Source organism: Polypterus senegalus, chromosome 12 (assembly GCF_016835505.1).
Source record: "Polypterus senegalus isolate Bchr_013 chromosome 12, ASM1683550v1, whole genome shotgun sequence".
Taxonomy (NCBI): Eukaryota; Metazoa; Chordata; class Cladistia; order Polypteriformes; family Polypteridae; genus Polypterus; species Polypterus senegalus.
In genome coordinates, this window is record NC_053165.1 from 61562059 (window position 1) to 61581302 (window position 19244).

The 19244-nt window shown below is 33.8% G+C and overlaps 1 protein-coding gene across 4 annotated transcripts in view; it reads left to right on the forward strand.

Moving 5' to 3' along the window:
• Positions 1-19244, forward strand: part of trpv4 (transient receptor potential cation channel, subfamily V, member 4) — a 33133-nt gene extending 13889 nt beyond the window's left edge. For 2 of the 4 annotated variants that reach the window (XM_039771785.1, XM_039771786.1), the window contains exons 6-16: positions 3298-3596; positions 4133-4312; positions 4697-4855; positions 7885-7977; positions 8075-8148; positions 8248-8413; positions 8812-8878; positions 9666-9964; positions 11593-11720; positions 12279-12400; positions 15503-19244. In XM_039771785.1, the coding sequence (XP_039627719.1) occupies positions 3298-3596; positions 4133-4312; positions 4697-4855; positions 7885-7977; positions 8075-8148; positions 8248-8413; positions 8812-8878; positions 9666-9964; positions 11593-11720; positions 12279-12400; positions 15503-15666 (1751 nt within the window). In that variant the 3' untranslated portion in view covers positions 15667-19244. The remainder of the gene's footprint in view (positions 1-3297; positions 3597-4132; positions 4313-4696; positions 4856-7884; positions 7978-8074; positions 8149-8247; positions 8414-8811; positions 8879-9665; positions 9965-11592; positions 11721-12278; positions 12401-15502) is intronic. The other 2 variants (XR_005635853.1, XR_005635854.1) reach the window with 2 other exon arrangements.

The window sequence follows — 19244 nt, forward strand, 5'->3', positions numbered from 1 at the left end:
CACACAAATGAAATATTATGAGTTGTATTTAGTATACTTTAAAAGCACAATTTGTTAACAGTATTACATATTTCATAAAATATTTCAACTTCTGGTTTTGCTTTAGTTGCATCCATTTCTATAGCCTTACTCTGTTTAGCACTATTTGTGTGTGTGATGTATATTGAGAGGCCTGTTTTATTAGTTGGAGGATAAAAGTTGTGCTTGATTGCTTTACAGGCAGCTTTGTAGTTGAGTTCCCTATAGAATATCTCATTTACTGTACAGGTTTTAGGTATCTAAATGAGATGTATAGTTTGTACTGTATTTGGAGTCAATGAGAAAACAGCATTTTTTATCGTATCAGTATCATCATCATCCTTGCATTTGGCCTCTTCATGGTGCCACCTGGGGAGTGTCTGGCTCTGCCAGTGTTGTGGTGTAGAAGCATTGACTATACTGGAAGTGCAGGGAAGATAATTAATGATAATTAATTATCATTTTTGTTTTTGGCAACGTTAGTAAATACTGAGATCATTCAGTAATATTTTCACTTTGTATTTTCTTGATTATCTGGTGGTAGGCATTACTAGCCATCAGTAAAATAAAGCTAATTTTAGTAACAAAATAATATAATTTACGAACTTTGCAATTATACAATTATGATAATTGTTTAAATATATAGACAGAAAAAGATGTGATACAAGACAGACAAACATATAACACTATAGAAGTTGTTCTTAATTAGTTTAGTGGCTTTTTGGAGTTTTTTGATTTCTATAAGCTTTTTAGTTTTCTGTTTTGGAACTTTAGTACGGCATCAGAGTCAGCTTGCTATTTTCTTGCTAAAAATTCCATTGAGTACGAGAGGACTTAAGATATGTAATTGCTCAAGGATCATTTGTTTCCAGTTCAGTAAAAAAAAAATTTCACAAACTAGACGTTGACCTAAATACTTATTTACAAGCTTGTTACATATTAACACTTAAGCAAGAGAATACAAGACTTTGGCTTGCTGCATTAGCTGTTTAGAATTCACATTTGTGTAGGCATAGAAAAATCAGTTTTGATACTAGATTTTAATCAGACGTTCGATGCTATGTGAAATAGAACTGACATTTGGTTTTGTAAAGAACTTTGTTTGCACAGTTGACATACATTGCAGACATTATGACATTCATTAGGTAATGCAAATATAAAAACACACCAGTTTATATATGCATATACATGTTAATGTGCCATAATCCTGCATATGCCTTCATTAATATTTCCAGGACTTTAAACTAGTACACAATAAAACTTAATTGAATATGTACATAAGCGCAGACATGCCCTGTTACAAAATGTCATTTAAAATCCTGACGTGGTTACTTAGGTTCTGAGGAGACTGGAATTTTACTTTTTTAAAACTGCCATTTTTGTCAAGGTGGTCTGTGTGATTAATAAATTATGAAAATGGAAAAAATGTGTTGGTCTCAGACTAGATAAATTCACTGAGAAAGTAGCGTTTAACATGAATGAGGTCCTTATTTAATGGTAGACAGTCAGACTTCTGGAAAGACATTGCATGATGTCCTGAAACTCTTTGAATGAAAGAACAGGCTTGTGAGTTTCCAGAATGAAATTGCTGTTTTGTCGTGTTAAATTTTCAAAGTGCATTTTGCATTTAGTAATTTTGATTTTCATTATGTAACTTATAAGTACACATAACATAGTACACAAAAAGATAAAGTGTCTTGAATGTGACTTTTAGTATAGAGTAAAGTCACTATTCAATATTTGAAATAAAGCATACGTCAAGGAGACAAATGGTGATTTAGTGATACTGATCATTCTGATTTTCATCTTTTCGGAAGTTTATTTCTACTCAGGCATTTCTATCCTGAGCTTTAGATACCCACTGGAAAAGATATCTGCCTACATACAGTTTTAAATGAATGATAGTTATTAGTTAATTTGGTGTAAGGCAGTGTGTTGGAGATTGTTGCCAAGAATGACTGTTTGGAGGTCCCAAGACAGGCAACCAAGCTCCCTCAAGAGCATTGTATTCCTGCATCTCTGTGCTCTGTGGATAAACACATTAGTTAATGTCTCACCTCTCCTAAAATAGTAAAGCATCTCAGGAAATCGCCCTTATGCAACCTTGTAAAACTTACCATTCAGAAATCCTAATGCTTCTTAATAGGTGCCTAAAGTGAAATATCTCATATGCTTTACATTTCTGTACCTATTACATGGCATTCTTCTGGGTGACAATCATTCCACATTTTTAATGAAAAACATAAAACATTTTAAGGTTCAGATTTCCAAATGTATTATGTTAATCAGTGTGGTGGCTTACAGTATTTCGCACATTAATGAATGAGGAGATTTGCCTGGCAACATTTTTTTATGCAGGTTTTAGTACCTCCCCAAAAGGGGAAGCTACAGACATGCCCATCGATACTCTTTAATTACATCAGAAATCATAGCAATGCTTTGCTTGTCACATATGTTACTTCTGGATACGATAAGTGGAGAGACTATTAGAGTACCTTTGGCTTCAAAATTACCAGTTAATCTTCACTACAAACACACTTTGATCCAAGTGAATGTTATTTCTCAGCCACATCAATATTTAAAGTGCTTTGTCTTGATCTGGGGCATAATAGTCTTGTTTATATATGACAAACTCACTGCGGAGCATTATTTTAGAAATATATATGATCATGAGTTGAAAAATGGAGATAATTGTTGCCCTTTTCTTTGATATTCTATCAATATAAGACGGTTTGCATCAGTGGAAGCACAGTGAGTCTGACAACGTTAGACTTTAAAAATGGGTTTGTTTATAAAGGTAGAACAAGTCCTATTTCAAATTCTAGCCTCTCCAGAGTACTGAAGATAGATAGCCTCTTCAACTAACTCACTTTGTGATTATGGGCCAGTGAAATATGTACTACTATTCATTACCCTTATATTGTTGTCACCTGAAAGATATTATGTGTGACTTAAATTGCATGTGTATATGTATAATTTGGGTTTGACAACCTTCCTCAATGGTTGTCAGTGTGGAATTTTCACACATGAGTTGTTCTTTATGTTCTTCCCTCACAAAGACATAAATATTATGTCAACAGGTTATTTAAAATTATCATTGTGTAGTTTATAAGAATGTGGACCCAATCTATGGTTGGTTCTTATTACATACAGTGCTGTCAGGATACACTTCAACTCCCTGTTATCCTGAATTAGAATAAGCAGGTTTGAAAATGTTATGTACTGTGCTTGTTTATTTTTTTTTTTCCCTTAATCAAGGCAGTGCTGTTCTCATTTCAGGAGAGTTGCCACTCTCATTGGCTGCCTGCACTAACCAGCCTGATATAGTGCACTACCTCACTGAGAACTCGCACAAGAAAGCAGACTTGCGACGACAAGACTCCAGAGGCAACACTGTGCTCCATGCACTTGTGCATATTGCAGACAACACACGTGAAAATACTAGATTTCTTACAAAGATGTATGATCTACTGCTGATTAAGAGTGCAAAAATGTATCCTGACTGCAGTCTAGAGAGCATACTCAACAATGATGCCATGTCCCCCCTTATGATGGCTGCTAAGCTGGGAAAGATTGGGGTATGTATTTAGGCAAGGAAACAGTATGAAGGTAAATTCTTATTAGAGTACCAGTAGCAGTTAAGTTATTCTAGATTGTCAAATAAAACTGAATAAGGTTTTCAAAAATATAAAAAAAAACAGTTATGTCACATATGTTATTAAGTTTAAAACTGAATATAGTAGACTAAGGGGGTAGGTTTATTGAAAGCATATATAAAAAACACCAAATACAGAGACACTGATCTAAAGTTTGCAGGTGACCCAGAATCTCAGCAGTTAGGGTAGAACATGCTGAACATCAGCAAAATGTGGTGACATTAATGGAAATGTTCACTGCTATTAGTTATTTTTTTATGGGTTTGAGTAACTCCCTAACACTTGTTATAGTTTATAAGTATATGTCTAAGAACTCAAAACTTGCATGATGCTGTACAAGAGCCAATTTAAGGTTTGAGGCTAAGATTCTTGAAGCACAACATAGTGCCTCTCATCTTGTAATTTGCAGTATAAGCTATATTTCCTCTTGCCTTCTAATAAAAAAATATTTTTTGCAGGTGTTCCAGCACATAATTCGCAGAGAGATAAAAGATGAGAATGCTAGGCATCTGTCTAGGAAGTTCAAGGACTGGGCATATGGTCCAGTCTACTCTTCGCTTTATGACCTCTCATCACTGGATACTTGTGGAGAGGATGTCTCAGTATTGGAGATCCTGGTATACAACAGTCGCATTGAGGCATGTATTGTAGGAAAGATAGGTCTTTGAGGGGCTGGGTGGGAGACAAATGAAATACTCTGTGTTCACCTTTTAAATTAATCTTTCTAGATGATTTATACTGTTCTTCTGATGCATCAAAGATACCTGCAGGACAGCTATGTTTAATACACCAAATAATGCATGGTTTTACTCCTTGAAGTTAATTACTGCTGTGTTACAAAATTTCCAAGAGTTTTATGGCTCTGCTTACTTTCAGAATAGAAGAAATAGAAATGTTTGAAATTAAACATTTAGCTGTGGCACAGTGGTCCACTTCAAATCTACGTCTGCTTGGCTTTTTAAAAACTTTAACAGCTAGTGTCACTTGTTTTATTGTTATTACTATTTTATTTCCAAATACAGAATCGTCATGAGATGATGGCTGTGGAGCCCATCAATGAGCTTCTTCGAGATAAGTGGAGGAAGTTTGGTGCTGTCAGCTTCTACCTGAGTGTAGTATCATACCTGGTAGCTATGATAATCTTCACTCTGGTAGCCTACTACCATCCTTCTGAAGGCACGGTAAGTTAAAGAAGATAGGAGAATGAAGTGAAAATCCCCTGATCTGTCCTAATGAATGCATTTAGGCAGTTGCTAAGGAAAACAGTTTTCTAAGATTATGGATGGCTCATACAAATTTTAAATTTTATATTACATACTTTTCATATTGCAAAATTGATACTTCTGATTTGTACAGCAGTGTAATGCCCCAGATAATTTGCAAAAAAAAAGAAAAGCCCTCAAGAATATTTATTTTAACCGGAAAGAGCATGGTGATAATAATTCACACCTGGATATATATTAAATATTAATGCCAAAAGTATATAAAAAGGTATGATCATTTTAACAATTTAAAATATAAAGGAGGTTAAACAGAAAGAAAGAAAAAGTAGAAATAAGCAAACAAAACAAATTTCTAGAAATTTCTCTTGACTTAGGAATTAATTTCTGGCCTAACTATTGGTCATTGTTTTTTTTCACCCTATTACTAAGTGCCAGAGATGCACTTTTCATTCTTACCCTCTGTACCACTCACTCTTAACATCATAGAGTCTTTCTCCTACATGTGAACCATTGCTCTAAACACTCTTCCGGACACCTTCATGATATATGCAATGAGGGAACTTTAAGTATAGGTACTGTGATTATATTTAACCAATTCTACTGCCACTTTCTCTCTACCCATCCTTTGTCCCTTTCTCACTGTACATAGTATTATTAGGCAGGAATCCCTGTTACATCTGGAGCAGCCTCTTTTCTAGCATGCTGGGCAAATATATGCTTCCTCTTAGGCCACAGAATTTCAAACAAGTGTACCTAAACCATATTTTTGTTAACCATTCTTGCTCTTGCCTATTCCTATCTATGAAATGCCTCTCCTAATGATTTGCATAATATAAAACACTATTTACCCTTCACACCTTCATCCACAATTTTCATCACTTTTACAACCCAACTATTCGTTCATATTTACATCCATCCTTCCTCATATGCACTGCTGTATCCACAATCAGTTTAATAAAACTGGATCACTATATGCATATCCATATGCACCAAATTATTCAACACTGAATATACGTGCAGCGGTAAATTATGGAGACGGGAGCGAAAAGACTCCAGATTCTGGTGCCCTGAGGCCAGAGCTGAGCAAAATACTAGTCTGTCTAGTTTGACCAGATCTACCATGTACAATCTAATAATGAATACAGTAATCTGTGCTGTATCATCTTTCCCTAAATGCATACAAAGCCATGGAGTATAGAACCCAGAACTTACTCAGTCTTCTTTTAAATAATGCATTCAAACAGAGGCTTTTTGCAGAATATACACAAGTGTAAATGAGATTACATTAGCCTCTCCATTAACTATTGTACCTTGATAGTTTCTAATGTATTGTTATTTTATTGGTAAGAAAAAGTAAGCAATAAAAATGAAAAGTTATTAGCTGAATAAAGCCCTTTGCATTAAGAGCTATGACTGCAGTTACAGTTTTTGTGAAATTCATAAATAAATAGAAGCTTTAATTTATGAGTTTGGACACAAAGAGCCAAGGTGAGCTAGTGTATCAAGTGAAATGTTCCTTTAGCAGCATATTTGGATATCATTAGCAACTAGGTTGAAATTAAAAACTGCAGTGACTGATGAGCTCCACAACTGAGTTAGAGACCCTGGGCGTACACAAATAGAATAAAAATAGCAGTCTGTTTTAAAAAGAGGAAAAATAAAACAGCAAGCCCCAAGGAATACTAAAAATTGTAGTGAGAAATAAAAAAAAAATATCTAAATGGGTAAAGTAACTAAGTTGCAGAGACAAAAAAAAACATCAACTTCCAGTACTAGTTCAGTAAAGTACATTTAAAAAAAAAAAACCTACTATGTACCATCCTGATGATGCCCTTGGCAAAACATTTGCTAGCTGTACAGCCCATCATACGGTACTACTAAAAGACATTTACTTAATCTTACAAAAATGGTTTGATATGGTTATAAGCCAAAAATAATTCTGAAGCTTGAAGCCAATGGCTTTCAAATATTTTGCTTTGAAACGGTTAGTGACCATGGACGTAATTCAGAGATGCAATGGATAAGATAAGGTCATCTTTTATGTCCCATGGGGCTGAATAATGGGATTGTTAATCATTCTAATTTATATGGACAGGATCACCACTATGAATGGATTTGGGAATATGGTCTGCCGCCGACAGAATGGATTTGCCACATCCCTGGACATAATGAATCCAAAACAACTGGTGTAGGCATAGAGTTATGATGCTTATGAGAACCTCCCACTAGGAGTATACCAAGCACTGCCTGCAATGAAAAGGCGCCAAGGCAGACACATGAAATGCTGGAAGGATTATATCTCTTAACTGGCCTGGAAAACTCAATAATTTTGAAATGTGTTTTCTTGTAATTCCTGTGTCCTTGCATTTCCAGGTTTCCAAAGTTGCCACTTCACCATTCATTAGGAAAGGACAAAGAAAGAGAAAGTACAATATACTAGATATTGATATAATGATTAAATCTATGAAGTTTGCAGTAAGTACCAAAGCTAGAGAGAAACAATGGCAGTATCTATATATATATATATATATAAAGCCACATGGTAAATCTGGGAGCGGGCAGCTCCAAAATCAAGAATCAATATAAAATATATGGACCTTATACAAAGCTGCTTGCACCTTTCTTGTGGTTATCAATATCCCCTTGTAAATCTGTGGGAAAAAAGTTTGCTTTAGTATGCAGATATTTTAATGCTATATAATTGCATTTGTAAACAGGATGTATGTGCCATCTCAAGTTTACATAATATAGCGACGTCAACAAATTTTCAATGTGTAATTCAAATAGATGTCTCTTTATATTTTGATAATATATTTTACTTGACAAATATGAAAGATAAAGTTTATTAAACATGGTGGAACTTTTTCCATAATGAGTTAACCAAATACAACCCCTAAGGTTAAAAATGTGGTGTTCTGAAATACTGCTATGTAAATTCACATGGATTACTGCCATTAAAAGAAACTACTATGTGTCCCTCTCATTAGCCTCCATATGCATACAAGACAACATTGGACTACTTGCGTCTGACTGGAGAGATCATTACCCTGTTTAGTGGGATCTTCTTCTTTTTGTCTAATGTGAGTCATGCATTTTTTGTTTCTCTTTTTCCATATGCCAGATTATCTTGCTGAGAAGTAGTTTTATACGTTTCCTATTTGTTTTATATTTCTGTAGATCAAAGACTTGTTCCAGAAGAAATGTCCAGGAGTGAATTCTTTATTTATTGATGGCTCATTTCAGCTTTTGTAGTAAGTACTCCAGTCCATTTTCTATTTTTACTATGTTTGTCTTTGTGTAATGGGCCATCTGACTTTGATTTATAAATATTTTTTTTCTCTTAATTTTAGTTTTATTTACTCAATCCTGATCCTAGTCACAGCAGCATTATACTTGTCTGGAATCAAAGCCTATGTTTCTGTGATGGTGTTTGCTCTGGTGCTGGGTTGGGTAAACACGCTATACTTCACTAGAGGGCTTAAGCTCACAGGAACATACAGCATTATGATCCAAAAGGTAAAAACAAAAAGTGTGTAGATGACCACAACAAATAAATAGTTACTAAAATATTCCAATGGTATTATATCTTTATACCATTCTATTATGGATTATTTTAGCAGTTTTACATACTGTTTTTTTTTTTTTTGCATATGTACTTTCTTAAAATCGTTTACTGTTGTGTGTGTGTGTGTGTGTGTGTGTATATATAATATGCATATGTACATATAAGAGCATCAAAGAAAAATGACCTGTCACTGTAACAGCATATTTATATCTGTTTTTTAACCTTATGAATACACCACGCTCTTTCTGCTGTGAATTAATTTTTTTTTTTATTTTCTCTACTCTCTATAAAACACCACTATATGTAAAGCTATATCTAAGGATTACTTTGTTCTTCTGTTGTCTTCCAGATTCTGTTTAAGGACCTATTTCGCTTTCTGTTGGTTTACGTACTGTTCATGATTGGATTTGCTTCAGGTGAGAGGCAGGAATGATGAAAGATTCCAGCTCAGATGCCATTTTAGAGGTCCTGTTTTTAGGAATATGAGTGAACTTTTAATAAAATATATCTCAATATTTAAATTACAGTGTAGTTAACATAGCTGAGTTTATGTCAATGCATACAAAGTCTAGAACCATCCTACTTAAAGTATTATATTCGTTAATCTACTTTTTTAAAAGCTGGAACTGTTGTGGATCACTATATAAGAAGAATGATGTAATAGCATTCAATTATTTAAAAAAAGGCTGTCTCAATATTTGGCACATTTGTGTGAGATCCTAATGATGATGACTAAATTGTTCTTTTTTTGTAATTTTTTTTTTTTAATCCTTTATTTGCCATATACAATGTCTTGTATTAGGAATTTGTCATTTTTCACATACCTCAACTTACTCTCTAGAGAGTTTTGGGGTCAGAGCACAGTGTCACCTATTTGTACAGTGCCCCTGCAGCAATTGCAGATAAAGAGCCTTGCTCAATGGCGCAACAGAGTAGCATTCAATCTGCCACTGCTTGGATTCGAACCAGCCACCTTCGAGTTACCAGCCCAAATCCTTTAGAAAGTACATAAATACAATATAATTGATGTAATTCTTTGGTTTAAAATTGATTTAAAATTAGAACAAATTTGGATACTGGAACAGATCACATTACGCACATGACAGAATATAATTATGTACAGGTGTTATATGTAATCCTTTCATCATATAGTGTTTTTCAGTACTGTTCATTTACTAAAAGGCTTTTTTCATTCCATTTCAGCTCTTGTTTCACTTCTTAATGTATGTCCTAGTCCAGCCCCTGAATGTCCAGGTGGTCAATGCCCACCATGTCGAGACAACACCACTTTTAGCACTTTTTTACTGGACCTCTTCAAGCTCACAATTGGAATGGGCGATATGGATATGATCAGTAATTCCCAGTCCCCTGCTGTCTTCCTCATTTTGCTAATCTCCTACATCATCCTTACCTTTGTGCTGCTGCTCAACATGTTGATAGCTTTGATGGGAGAGACAGTGGGCCAGGTTTCCAAGGAAAGTAAACAAATCTGGAAGCTGCAGGTGAGATGATATCAGAGATTTCTTATTCAAGGAAGGTCTGGGTGCCACTTGGAAACTGAAAGCTACAAATTGGAATGGGTGATGTTGATTATTCCATTTTAAAGAAAGTTGGGCTGTGAAGCAGAGACTTATTTGGGCAGTGGAGGCACAAGAAAAGCCTGTAGGTTATCCAAAACCAATGTAGACTAGTAATTTACCTTCTGTAAGCCTGTATGTTAGGTGTTGTTCTGTGCATTGACCCATAACAGCTACAGAAGCAAGGCGATTTCCAAAGAAAATACACAACATATGCTAGAGTTTTAATTAAAAAAAAATTCTAACATTATACATTACAAAGTTTATTAAATTAATAAAAGACACAGCCTGGTATTTAATAGTCATTAGTTTTTGGCATTTTTATCTCAAAGCAACAAAAAGTTCAGAAGCTGCAGAACCCAGTAAGAGGGCACTATTGATAATAATTAAAAGAAAAAAGAATCATTTGCTAGAAGAAAAAGTAAAATGAATTTTACAGTTTAGTACAGAGGAAAGCAGTAGGGTGCCTTCAGACCAAAATACTAGTCCAACATCCAGAACATGGAATAAAGTAATAGGACCCACTAGCAAGCTGTAATGGCAAAAAAGGATCAGATTTCTAGGAATAAGGAATGTTCTAATAGTGATCTGCAGCTATGAAAACTGCTGTGAATACTCTGGGTGTTTAGACAATCATACACTCATAAACATATTATATCAGCAAATGTCTCTTCTATAATAGAAAATGGCTTTACTGCAAACAGAAATGAAAGAGACAGGTTTATAAGAGGACTTGCTTAATGAAGAGTACATATTTGAGACTAGGCCCTTACTTGAAGAGTTAGTGGTTAGATCGAGATATAGGTATACAGGATATAAAGGAAGATTAGATTGAGGACAGATACTTTACTATTAGTTTTAAGAGCTACTTAGAGCATGCCTCAATAGATTTAAGAGCATACATTCCAAAATGCAGTAGACAAGAAGTTTGTTGTTAATCTGATCCTTAATGCTAAAAACAAAGGAATCAGACACGAAAGACAGTAGATAGAGAGAACGATTCACAATGAAGGGATAACAGAGCTAAATTACCATTTGTGAGTAGTGGTGAATTTATGAGAAACATGAACAAAATCTTAATAGTGCATAAGTATAATTGGATTAAGCAGTTTAGACATGGAAATAATTTGTAGTGCATCTAAACTATTTTATCCTTTATGTGGCATTGAAAAGAGAGTTAAAAAAAATATATATATATATTCATCAAAAATTGTTGTTATATGCAGATTATAATGATTATAGTAATCTTACATTTTGCAATTATGAGCAATTGACATTGAAGTATAAAATGATTGCGTGTGTGCACAAACCTGTCTTCCAGTGAACTGTTGCATCTTCCATGCTTTTGTTGCTTGCCTTGTGCTCAATGATGCTGGCTTAGGCACTAACTCTCTGTGATCTTGAATAAGGTGTCTAGAAAATATATGGATGGATAGGTGCTTTCTACCACAATTGTTTTAACATTTCAGTGCTTTGTGTAGAAATCCCCAGAGATTGGATATTGTTCATGAATGTAAAAAATGTTATTTTTTTTTAAATGAATGGTCTAATAGTGGGCAACAACTATCCTGGACATTGAACGTTCCTTCCCAGTGTGCATAAGAAAGGTCTTTCGTTCTGGAGAGATGGTCACAGTAGGCAAGAACAGTGATGGCAGCCCTGATCGCCGCTGGTGCTTTAGGTAAAGTACTATGCAAGTGATCTTATATTTTGTGTAGTGTGAGAGGCTGTAGATGTGTGTTATGGTCAAGGTTTAAATGGGATTATACCAGTAGTTCTCAAGAATACTGCTGGTATACAATAGTTAGGGTCTTGATAGTTGCCCTGTCATCTTCCCTTATTCATGTTTTTCAAAAATAAATCGGATGTGAAAGGTAAAATTGAAAATGAATATACTCTCTTCTGTTATGTTATATTCTGTATAAAATCAGTGCAGAAGTGTTATTAGAAATGTACTGATTATATGTTATGGTCATTTTAACACTGTATGCTTAGTAGATATATGTTTGCAGATATCACTGCCATTCTTCGAAGTGACATGGATTTTACTTTAAAACTATCTGTTTGGATGTGGGCTCTAATGAGAAACATTTATTATATTTAGTTACACATTTGAAATTGGGTTAGAGAAATTCCTGGTAAAAAGCCTTAGTTCAATTCAAGAGCTATTTAGGCTGTGCAATTTAAACTGCTTTTTGCCATTTGCTTTGTAAATAGTGGTAACTGTTTCTTCTGCTAGGGTGGATGAAGTAAACTGGTCTCACTGGAACCAGAACTTAGGCATTATAAATGAAGACCCTGGAAAGAGTGAACCACACCAATATAATGGTATTTCACACACTGCAAGGGGACTCCGGAGGGGTGAGTAGAATGACTATCTGATGTTAGTCCCTAGGCCACATTATTTGACTAAGGCAATGGAAATGAATGAAAAGGTTACTGGTTCTTACTGTGTTGTGTTTTGTTTTTTTTTTTAAAAAGGACATAGTCTCACTTTGTAAGTCTGAGCAAGTTACTTAACATGATTGCATTGCAGCTGTCCAAGTATGAAATATAGACACATATTTACAGAGCATAAAATTGGTAATAGTCAGTTAGTGCAAGGCTAGCTTATTTTCTGTCTGTTATTTTTGGCAGTATTAATAATCAGTTCAATTTAGTTTATTTTTGTATAGTGCTCTTCACAGATTGCTGTGATAAGGTCTCATTTAAAATGCAGGGAGAACATATATATGCAGAAACTAATGCATGCAACACTTATATAGAAATCACAGTGAAACATACTCAATTCTTATAAATAAAAATATGCAATGTTTGCACAACTGTCAATTTACAAATATTTAAAGCAAGTGATAAACAATAAAATAACTAAATTTGCTTTTTTCCAGTTGATGAAATATTACAGTTGACATTTTTTCGACTTAATTCAACATTTGATATTCATTTGACATTAAGTATTCATTCTTCCTGATCACAAATTAGTCACACATAGTGCTTTATATAACACAAGGTCTGGCAGATGTGCAATTTTTGTTTGCTTTTTTCTCACCAAACTGTTAAAGCATTTTTTTAGAAAACTAAAGAGAAGAATGCTGACCATGTGAGAAACTCGCACCAATGCAGAAAACCACAACCAAATAAAAGCTTTCCTTTCGGCCAGTGATAGACACATAGAATTTGATGTGGAGCAATGTATAAGACTATTAGTGTTGGATATAAAGCAGGAACATACCTTAATGGTAGTGGATGAGTCAAGTTGTTACCTTATACTCATCAGAAGAAAGTGAATTAAACCATGTTAATGTTGGTTTCTGTTAATATGGGGTATTAGCCTTTCCTTCTTACTGTTGTTTAAGTTTGAAGCATTTGCTCAATTTATGTGTTCCAGACTGCACTGAAAAACAGTATTAAAATTTAACTTATACAACTTATCAGTTTTCTTAATCTGCTTTATCCGATACAACATTGAATAAAACAGTAGGAACAATAGGTGTAAGTTAGCAAGCAACCTTGAATGGGGTGGTATTCCATTAGGGGGCCACTTAGGCACACTACTAAATGGAGCCTAGGGTTTATTTAAGTTATGAGCAGCTTACTTTCTTTTCACTTCCTTTTAATCTTTACAAATTTTTACATATATAAAGGCGATGGAGGAGAATTGTAGTGTCTTACGTGGCATTTCTGTCTGTTACTTGATTGACTTTATTTTGTACTAATGGTGGAGAAAATTCTAAGGTGACGATATATATTGAACAACTGCAGTAGAATTGTGTTTTTATTGTTGCTCTAATGTTGCTCTCTGTCAGGTTAATAGTACATATTAATCTACTGCAGAAAGAAACAGCATAAATACATATAGCTGTCTACTTGTAAATGACTAAATGTATAGGCTTCCCTTTTATTTCAAAGGCGATTTTGCAAGAGCTTTCCTGCAGTGAATTTTCTTTTTTATGTATTATCATTTGGGTACAACTTTGTTTGGTCCAAGTCACTTATCATCTTTCTCAATTAAGATCCACCACAATACTTCTTTTCACTGACCTGTGCTCATGCATATCCTTCTATGTTTACAGTATTTAGTTCATTGAACCTTTTATTAAACATTATACTGGTATGCTGCTTTTCTTCAGATTTCCTTTAAGTAATTCCAACCCACTTTATATATAACTTGCAGACAATCTTTATACATTGTTTTAAAATATTGTATACAGCATCTTTTGCACATAATCCCCAAAAACAGTTTAATTTTTAACATTATTTAGTTTTTATTGACCAAGATAGTGATCAAATAATTCTAGAGCCCTACCATGTAAAAACACCAAAATTTCACAGCTGCTCTACTGGTCTAATTATGCAGATTTCTTGACTCTTCACTTAGTTTGATCAAGTGGCTACATTGTGGTACCCCATAATATGCAGCAATCTCAAGTTTTAAGCCAGATGCTGATTTAATGTTGTGGTACCTATAGTATAGTACATACAGTCACAGATGTCCATCAGTCCTCATATTTAAACTGAATTTATTGAACTGACACTGCATTCAACACTTTTTACATCATAAACATTCTGTAACCTGAGAATTTGAGTATATTTTAAGTAACCTTCATTAGTAAATGTATAGTAACATATTTATTTTTTTACCATAGCTTTAATGCTTTATTTTCTGAAAAAATTACTCCCTGTTGCAAAATGGTTGACCTGAGTGTGTGAAATTGCAATAGAATGTACTGTATAGTTGTTTAAGAATTGCTTTCCATTTTCATAACAGTATTTAATGTACAATACCAGCTACAGGGTCAGAAAGGTGTTTCTCAGCTGTTAAAGAATAATAAACACTGTGTCACTAATTAGGTCTTGAGTTGATACCATTTCGACTAGCAACATTATCAACAAATTGAGACTAACTCCGTATCAAGAACAAGGTGACTGAGACATTCACTTTTCTTAAAACCTGGATTGTGAACACTACTGACTAAAATGTTTAGGTTATTAATTTGCTCTTCCATTTCTTATTTATATTTGACTGTGATCAAGTCATTTAAACTAATAGTCCAAACTATTTAAAAAATGAAAATATCTTCATCCATATATTATTTAACCCATTTATCCAAGTTAATGTCACAGGTATAATCAAAATATCTAATAAATATACAAAATCATACTGTAGGTGTACTTTAAATGCCATTGGCAAAGATATCTAATATAGAAAGGTCTTATTAAGAAAAATAAATTAATAAAAATGGGCTACGGGGAGGGGGGGGGTTAATAATGCTTTCTCAGATTACCCATTCTGTGCTTTATTTAAATATTTTTACTATTTTTTTTAACAAATATGTCATACTTTTACATTCAATACATTGCCTTTATGAAAATAAGTAGAGGGACCTTTGCGTTCTACTTACTCACCTGTGGTCATCTTTGAAATTACACACTAATGCCTGTTTTCTCTTACTCTCCATTAAGATCGCTGGTCCACTGTGGTGCCACGTGTTGTAGAGCTCAACAAGAATCCCAAATCAGAGGAGACAGCTATACCAATGGATCAATTTGAGCCACTGAACCCCAATAATCTCAGAAGTTCCATCAAACCTCAGAACTGGAAAAGGCTTGAAGAAAACAAGATCTAGATATCTCAGTTGGGCTCTAACACAGGTTTTCAAATTTTCACAAATGCTCAAAGTTTTTCTCTCTCCCTAAATTTCTTAGCTATATTTTTTTAACTTCTTACAGCTGATTTTTTAAAACTTTTCAAAAACTTTTATATTGAGAAAAAACTTGAATTGATCAGGTTTTTTTCCTGATTGGCTTACAGTTTTGCATAATTTTAGTAGGTTTGGTTGCAAAGTTGACTCATATCGCAACTTTCTGAAGTAATCAACAGGTGGAAGGTAGTCTTACTGTGGAGAACAACGTTTTGAGCAGTAACCGATGAAAAGATGCAGACTATTTTTTATAATTTTTGGAGGACTAAGTGAAATGAAAAGCTGCTAAAACCTGACCTATTTGAAAGGGATGGACACCCTTTACTACTCTGAAGACAACAGTTATATAAAGACAGCTTGAAAGAGTTCTTCTTTATAGACAACTCTTTGACACAAACATTTTTTATGAATTGTTGTGGACTTCTTGAAAATATAGTTGCTGCATAAAGCCTACCTTTTTCAAAGTGATATGCTATGGAGAAAACAACATTTTATCACGTTTATGAAAGGGCTGGGTGGATAAGAAAGCCAGTGACTCGGAGTGCATGCCAAAACGGGATAGAGATGAACATCTGATCATGTGAGTTGGAGTCCTGAAACGGGTAAATACATTTAAGATTTACAGGAGCTGACCTGATACCTGCTTTCAGTTGTACCACAGATGAGTGAGGTTAGATGCTCATGGTCAACAGTGAGCCAAACAGGTATCAGAAGCCATAGAATATGCCAGTGCTTGAACGATTCCTTTTAATATAGTTTGTGTATTGATACCAATTGAATAGCACCCTCAAAATCTACCAAACAATTTCATGTTCCTGTGAAGGTAAAAAGAGGTGTATATTACTCCACAAGAAATATGAAGCTTAGTAATTTTAAAATGAACTTCCATTCAAGTAAATATTTTTTAGAAAACAAAGTAATTTTTTTATTTATCAACACAGGACAATTAACATTATCACAAAAACACAACTATTACAATAAATGTATTAAATGTTGAAATTAACATGTTATCCTTGCATTGCTAGGTGGAAATGTGAATCTATATATTTTTCTAACTAAAATAAAATGTACACCGTGACTTGTAACATTTGGAGGAAAACAACATTTAATATTCTTTCCATCATTTAGGAAAACCATTTAAAATTCTCTACAAATAAAAGGAATCCCTTCTGTATGCAAGAACAGAATTCTAGATGCTCACCAACATTCAAATGGGCCTATAAATTGTATTCCTCTCTGAGGCAGAATATTTGGAAAGAACTTGCAATGGGTCAGAAGAGGAGCTGTGAACATATAATTTTGGCTTGTAAGCTCAAGTGCCAAATATTAGGTACCAAATACAGTATCCTGCTCCAAACTGGATTATTATTAACTGGAATGCTACCTTCTATATTATTTTACAAAAACAATTGAAGTTGCTGCATTTATAATACGTTTGTAAGGTCTTATTCTAGAAATGAAGTATCACTGAGTCAAACATGCCCTATGAATTGATTATGGTAAGGTGAGATAGGGAGTGAAGTTGAAATTTGGAAGAAGCTGGACATAAGATAATGGATTACCCTTCTTTTTTAATGCAATAATGGTGTAGTAAGATTGAAATTAAATGGGTGATTAAGACAGAATGTTCTTGCGGTACTCACTGTGAAAAAGGCTATTTTCAATAAAGACTCATCGATTGTTAGTTCTAGAGTATAATATTGTAATATCCATAAGTGTATGTTTTACTCATACTCCTCATATTCTGAGGTTTGGGCCTTTTCTTCTTGCCTTAACATAACACAAGAATTTCCAGAGTATCTGATGAAAGGGCTTGGTATTGTGAGTTTTCAGAGCTTGTACTACATGTAGTGTTCAGAATGCTCTGAAACTGAATTTAAAGTGCACTTTTAACTGGTTGGCATTTATAACGGGCATATACCAAAAGTATTTCAGATTAGTGGGGTTTATAGGACATAAAAATAATTTGAATTTTGGAATATGTGGTGGTTTTTGAAATGATCGTGTCTGATTAATTTTGCAAACTACTTACCAGACTGTAAAGTAAAAAATAAATCTTACTTGCTACTCTGCATCCACTAGGGGGCAATGACACTCTTCTGTGGACTCAGAGGTCAGTTGAGAACAACTTGAGTTCAAGTTTAGAAGCATTCTGAGTGTCAATAAAAAAGACAAAACTGGCCCTTACTAGTCCACGAAAATAAATGCTTTTTAAGCTGTTTGCATAAAATATATGTAAATACCCCAGAGAAAAGAATATCTATGAAATAACCCACCTAACACCTATAGTATTTTAGTTTCATGCAGTTTTCTTATTCTTTAAATATTAAAACTGACAAGTCAATTTCAAGTATAGTACAGCACACATGTTATATCCAGAAAATCATCATATTTCAGGCTTTGACAGCACAAAATTAGTGCTGTCAAGTATGATGCTGACACAAGATGCCACCTTAAATCTGTTCAGCTGGTTCATAGCTTCTCTGCTCTGAAACTGCTATTTTCCAGCACTAGCAATTCCAAGTATAGCATCAAAGAATTTCTGTGGTCTGCATTAGTTGTGGAAGATGTTAAACTTGCACAACAGTAAGGTGGGCTAAGAAATGAAAACTTTCCCATTTAATATGATAATCTCTATGAAAGGTGCATGTTAATGAACATGGATAGTTTTGGTGAGGGATTATATTTTGCCTTAAGTCACTCTGCCGCTGTTTATGCCACAGCTGACAAGTGCTTTAAGGATAGGTGTTTGCTGACTGATATATACATCTGTATAACCATTCTGAGAAAAACTGTAAAACTGTTTAGTTTATTTGTATTTTATTGTATTGTATTGTATTTAAGGCATTAGACACAATGAAAAAATGAGTCTCAACTGAGAGTATGCCAACAGCAAGGCAAAATATATGCTGCATGTTTTAGGTGGAGGAAAACAATTAAAAATTGTGAGTACAGTACATGATAAAATGCAATGTGTTAAGTCATATTGTTTATAGTGTGAGTGTATAGACAACAATGTAGGAAAAAATGATAGCATTCCTCATATGAAAATACTAACTATTCCATATTTTCAATTTTTATATGCTTGATGTATGCTTGTTGTGAAAGTTTATATATAATTGAACCTTTCTGTAGGTTCAAAAGCCAGGGTGTACTGTATGTTATGTTATTATTTATGGCACCTTGTTCTTTTTATGAAATTATCAGACATTCAAAAATAGAAGAGATGATTTGTAATGTTCTAATATAATTAAGAGGATTATGTTTAGTTTTTATTTACCATTGTCTGTATAACAGGTGTTGTGCTTATTTTTTAACATTTTAAGATAATCTGTATAAAAGCAAGAGACAATTTGTACTCTGTTAAATCAGGGTTCCCATATTTTTTTTATCATTTTAAAGGTTTTCTACACTTAATGCTGGACCCAAACTGCCATTGTTTTATAAAATGTTTTTAATGAATTCAGCTCTTTTTTAAAATAAATTACTCTTTTTTAAATAAA